The sequence below is a fragment of the Formica exsecta genome, unplaced genomic scaffold (genome assembly GCF_003651465.1).
Source record: "Formica exsecta isolate Colony F162 unplaced genomic scaffold, ASM365146v1 scaffold59, whole genome shotgun sequence".
NCBI lineage: Eukaryota > Metazoa > Arthropoda > Insecta > Hymenoptera > Formicidae > Formica > Formica exsecta.
Window position 1 is genome coordinate 356,685 of NW_021853174.1, and position 5,626 is coordinate 362,310.

General features: G+C 42.4%; 1 protein-coding gene across 3 annotated transcripts in view; it reads left to right on the forward strand.

Moving 5' to 3' along the window:
- The first annotated feature begins 3,391 nt into the window (after nt 1–3,391).
- LOC115242284 (irregular chiasm C-roughest protein) overlaps nt 3,392–5,626 on the forward strand; it is a 140,842-nt gene continuing 138,607 nt past the window's right edge. For 2 of the 3 annotated variants that reach the window (XM_029818464.1, XM_029818465.1), the window contains exon 1: nt 3,393–4,400. In XM_029818464.1, coding sequence (XP_029674324.1) covers nt 4,261–4,400 — 140 coding nt within the window. In that variant the 5' untranslated portion in view covers nt 3,393–4,260. Of the gene's footprint in view, nt 4,401–5,626 lie in introns of all 3 variants that reach the window. The other variant, XM_029818466.1, reaches the window with a different exon arrangement.

The window sequence follows — 5,626 nt, forward strand, 5'->3', positions numbered from 1 at the left end:
TTTTTTTTTTTTTTTTCGTTTACTCTCATCTCCGTATTTTCGCACGTTTCTGGGGAAGGAAATGTGTAACATCAACGATTGTAAAAAGAAAAAAATTTGTTTTTCGTACAAATGAAGCAGACGAAAAAAATTGATGATAAAAAAATCATTTCGAAACAGGCTGTGAGATTTGCGTTGCCGTAAAGGTTCGATTTTCGTAAGGAAAACGAAGCCCTCGCGCTCCTGCTTTCCTCTACGTATCTGATATAGGAGGAGCTAGAAGATTCAGCAGACCGAGCTCAGCATTACGGATTAATATTCTCCGGAGGAAGCACGTAGCCTCGCGCCGCCGGGCGCTCTCGTTATTACCGTCTGTGGTGTCGAATGAGATGCCTCCTCTCGCGCGCGAGACTACACACACAGCCCATATCCCAAATTCTCCAGCCAAGTTTCCCGATGGAAGGAGCGTCATGTCGTATACGCGCATTTCCTTTCATAATTCTTTCTCTATGGCTCCTGATCCGCGTCGTCGCGCGGCGACGTTTGAAGTGAGAATCAGCGCGTGATTTATTCAGTCGAGTAAATTAATTATTAGTCCATTCCGTCAGACACGAGTCGGTGACACATCTGACGGAATAGACTCGCCGATGATGCGACTTGCGGTTTGTGACTTGAGACGGATAAATTAAAATTTTCAGCCATATATCGTATAATGTAGTGTTCACATTTTCTTATAAAAAAAAAAAAAAATAAATGAATAAAAAAACTAATAAATCTCATCAATCGATCGGCATTTTTATTCGACGAATATCGCGCTTATCAAGATAGCATGGTGCATCGTCGATATGCGATAAAATCTTGATCAATCGTGCGCGAAGGGGAGTCGAATGGATATATCTTAATGAATAATTTAAACGTACATATATATATATATATATATATATATATATATAACACACGATGCATTTTAATAATTGTAACGCTGTACTTTATAGGGTGAACCTTTTCAAAAAATGAAGGATAGATTGCTAAAGAAATTAGGAGTACAGGAAAAAGAATTCGAAAAGGTAGGCATCCTTAGCTAATCTTTTTTGATCTCTTATGAGAATTCATAAAAAAACTTTGAAGTTTAAGTTCGCGGTGGTGTCAATGGGCAAGCCGTATCACTTGCATTTCTCGCAGAACGAGAAAGTTCGATGTATAGAATATACATGTGAGCACGCCTACCCACACGCGCGTCGTTAGCACGATATACAAAATTAAAATTTCAATGGGAGACTTTCGGGATCACGATGCGATATTTTCTCGAGGAGGCACGTAATAGCCGACGCTGTCGTGTTCCGTTATCATTGTCGGCGGCGTCGAGTAAGACACGCCACCTCTTCTCACTCTATATATATTGCTTCGTGCTCAAAATTCTTTATTAAACGTCTAAAAGATTTACACGGAATTATCCTCGTGATTGAATTGGCTTAATAACGGTGCTTCTTAACGCAAATGTTAATGACCGTTTCGTTTAGCAGTTAAACGTAAAAACTGATTGCAAATTTGCGTGTATAATGCTTCTGTCTTCCTTTTTTCAACGCCAAAAAAAAAATCGGCGATGCATTTTGTTATATTACAAAGAAATATATTGAGATACAAAAGAGCGGTGTTACGTGAAAAAGTATGTGTAAAATGTAGCTATATTTTTTTCGGAATGACATGCATGTCAACTATGCGTTAAACCCATAGAAATCGAACCGCAATATACGATTCTGATATTTTTTTTTTTTTTTTTTTTTTTTTTTTGCGAAAGAGTTACCGAACGTATCGTGGACGAGAATTCATTTTATTTCTCTATTCTATTTTATATTGGATATAATTTCACAAGAAGTTTAGTGTTTTCAGAGATTGATTTATTAAAGTCGGAAAAAAATTATATATATAAAATATATATAAATAACTATATAAAAAAAAAAAAATGTAATAATGCAAATATGGTGGCTATTGTGCGTTAAGAGTAATTATTCGTGAAAGAATTTCATATACTAAAACTAAAAGTATATACACATATGTGTCAATATCTCTGAAGAGGTTAAGATGAGGAAGCATTGTATTAAGCTCGCACCGCCATCTCTTTCTCTGGATTCATTCCTTTGCAACCTCCGCCAACCTCCTTGGCGCATATATGCACATACGTGTGCATTTCCTGCGCGATAAATGAGCGGACGCTCTGTAAATAGATGCCTCGTCCTCGTCTCTCTCGTCCCGTCTTACCTTCGACGCGAGTTCTCGAAAATCGCTCTCTCGCGCGACTCGACTCGACGTATTTATAACACGATATGTATTTAAATATGAAGCGAGATTGAAATTCCATTCAAGTCAAATGCCACGAACGTTAAATATTTAAACGCGGCGAATTTAATATCATAACGTTCCGAATAATTGTACAACAATGTAACAACATCAATGGACGCGGCTGAATACCACGAATGTCTAATTTATAATTACTAGCGCTTTATTTAAACAAGGGAAATGCGTATGCGATTGATAAATATTGATTCGAGGCTATCAAAAAAATAATACGTGGTCTTTTAGATGTGAACATTCGTGACGCTTATAGCTGTGTCGCAAATATAAAAAGAGATAATGATAAATTCTCGCGTTAAAAACTGTTAAAGAAGAGTGCAGGAAACTGCAAACGACGCCTGGTATATAGCGTACGTATTTTCGCGTATATCGCGATGGCATTTCGCCGGTATACGGCGGTATTATTACACTTTATACCGTACGATAACTCATAATCTTTCCCGCAGTAAAATTCCGAGAAAGTCGCACGGATTCTTTTCCGATGCGCCGTGTAATTCGCCCCGTAATGCCCTCTCTGTCTCTCTCCCGCCTCAGGGCCGGACAGAAGTCACGTAGCTGCGTTTAAGCCCAGCATCTCCTCGTCGCGGAGACAGGAGAAGGTAGGAGAGCAGCATCGCCGCCGAGAGGTCCCTGCACTCTCTCGCGGCCTTCGTTGTACGCACGCACTTACCGTAGATTTTCACGAGGGCCTCTACGGGTGCATCTACGCGTTGGAACGACGAGCGACGACGAGAGCGGTAATGGCGGTGGCAGCGGTGGCGGCGGCGGCGGCGACGTACGACGTACGACGTACGGCGCGTGGCCGTGCGCATGCGTCGTCAGACGCCGCCGCCGCCGCCACCGCTACCGCCGCCAACTTCGCATCTCGCTCTCGCATCCCCACCGAGACGGGCCGCCGCCACGCGACCGTATCCCCCACCAGATACGTAAGCGTGTGTCACGCTCCGGATAGCTCTCGGTGCGTGCCCATTATCGTGGAGGGGGTAAGGGACGCGTGTAGCAACGGCGCCGCTGGTGGGGGTAGCCTGGCAGGCGGCGAGGAGTGGGGATGGAATTACGCGAGCGTAGGGACCGTCGGTAGTATCGTGCTGTCTGCCGTGCGGGTCGGATGCGAAGAACGCGACGCGAGAATCCCGATCTCGTTTCATCCCCATCATCAAGCCATCCTTACCCGACGAAACGTCAGCGACGTTGAGTAGCGCGCGCGTTCCTTTTCTCTCTCTCTCTCTCTCTCTCTCTTTCTCTCTCTCTCCCTCTCTCTTCTTCTCTCGATTCGAGTGAATTCGGTCACGATCCGGGTTACACGGAAGAGTCTAATCGTGCCGCGGAAGGGACGTCGCGCTCGCGCTCGTCAGATTACAATCCCCGAGACGACCGATCGCATATCGCGCGGGTAGATATACATGTCGTGATGCCGCGGGGTGAGCGACGCGCGCCGCCGAGAGGACTCGCGGCCGTGGGTGCTTCGATCTCGTCCTGACGATACCATCGCCTCGTGCGTCAAGTGGACATACTATAGTGGTGCGTTCGGTAATGTTGGTGTGAGTGCGAAAAAGAGCGCGACGACGGGGGCGGTGGTGTGTATTGTCGTGTATCGCGAATGGATCGGGGATATATCTTTAAAGATTGCGTACGGCTCGTGATTCTAAAGAAAGAGAAACGAGCGACGGCGCGCGAGAACCCATACTCTTTCCTTCTCGAGCGCCGAGAGTGAGTGCTGTGTAACACGTGTGACAGTTGACCCCGCGCCGATCATACGTATTCTTCGGCCGTTAAAGGATAAAGGGTGGATGCAGGAGGTGCTTGTTTGTTTGTGCGCGGGATATTATACATACATAACGTACGTACACACGCCAGTGGTTCTCCCTCTTTGGTTACCTGGCCAATTCATCCACGAGGGATATGTCGGTATAGTGCTTTGAGAGCTCTATGGGAATCGGAGCTACGATGGCCGGATACTCCAGTGCGCTCAATACGGATTTCGCTCCGGAATCAGCGCGGAGGATGCGACGATCGGCGATCGATGCTATCGGGGATGCCAGAGAATCCGCCGGATGCACGATAACGAGGTAACATGCCTTACGTTTTGAAAAACGATCACGATTCTACGAAATTAATCGCTCGATTAATCAGCGTCTGTTTAAATGGCGAGATTTATGATAACGAAAAATCAAGCGTCAGAATAAAGTTAGTTCCTTTTCGCGTCGTTTCCTTTTGGACGCGAAAAAAATATATCACTGATAAATAAAGGATTAACGTTTACTTATTTTTATATTGTAAAATCTATTTGCGCGCGTGTATATTATCGCATGTCATGAATCTTAAATATCGAGCTCAACGCGTCGATTAAACATGTAAACAAATACACATATAAAAAAATACATATAAATACACATATGAATTTATTTATTTAAGAACGCTGGATATATATATATATATATATTTTTTTTTTTGGCGATATTATTATAAAGTTGTGTGTATATAATGTTTTAGAATATACTTTTCTAAATCTATTATATATAAATATGTGTTAAAAGATGAATCCATTCTATTTTATAAAAATGAATATATATATATATGTGGATTTGCATTATACGGTAAGAAAAAAAATTCTTTTTATAAACTATCGAAAATAACTACAGGTACGTTCTTTTTGACGAGGGTCCTCATGAGAAACGCCTTTTTAATTATTATGTGCGACTGTTATGAAATACAACGTAACCGTTTCAATCAATAAATATTGCGCAATTTAACGAAAAATTGTGCGCGCGCGGTTATATTTTTCCGTGAATAAATTCAGTATCTTTGCCACGCCACGATTAAATGCAAGCAGTCACTTTCGATCCCGCTTTCGAGTCTAAAACGTATACATTGTACATGTGCGTGCGACGCCACTCGCATTTGCCACACTGCGGAATAATCTATGGGGATCCCAGTGACATCGGTTTCCGCGTTCGTAACGTGTGTGTGTGTGTGTGTATATGTATACGTTCGACGCCTTAAAATATTCACGAGATCAATATTCCGCACTTGTCGCGAATATACGATTTTAGCTGACGCACGAGGCTTCTCGTGAGAATTTCGGCAAATAGATCAGACGCAGGCGACATAATATAAACCCGTTGATGCCGCGATCTTTTGCGCGCCGCGTTTCGTGTCAAAACGAGCTTTTATTTCTCCGAAACATTTTATATAGTTTCATACAAAATTTTATGTATATTATTTTATATTATTTTAATATAATTTTTATTTTATATCAGAAATTATTTTAAAAAATAATTATTTTAGAAAAGAT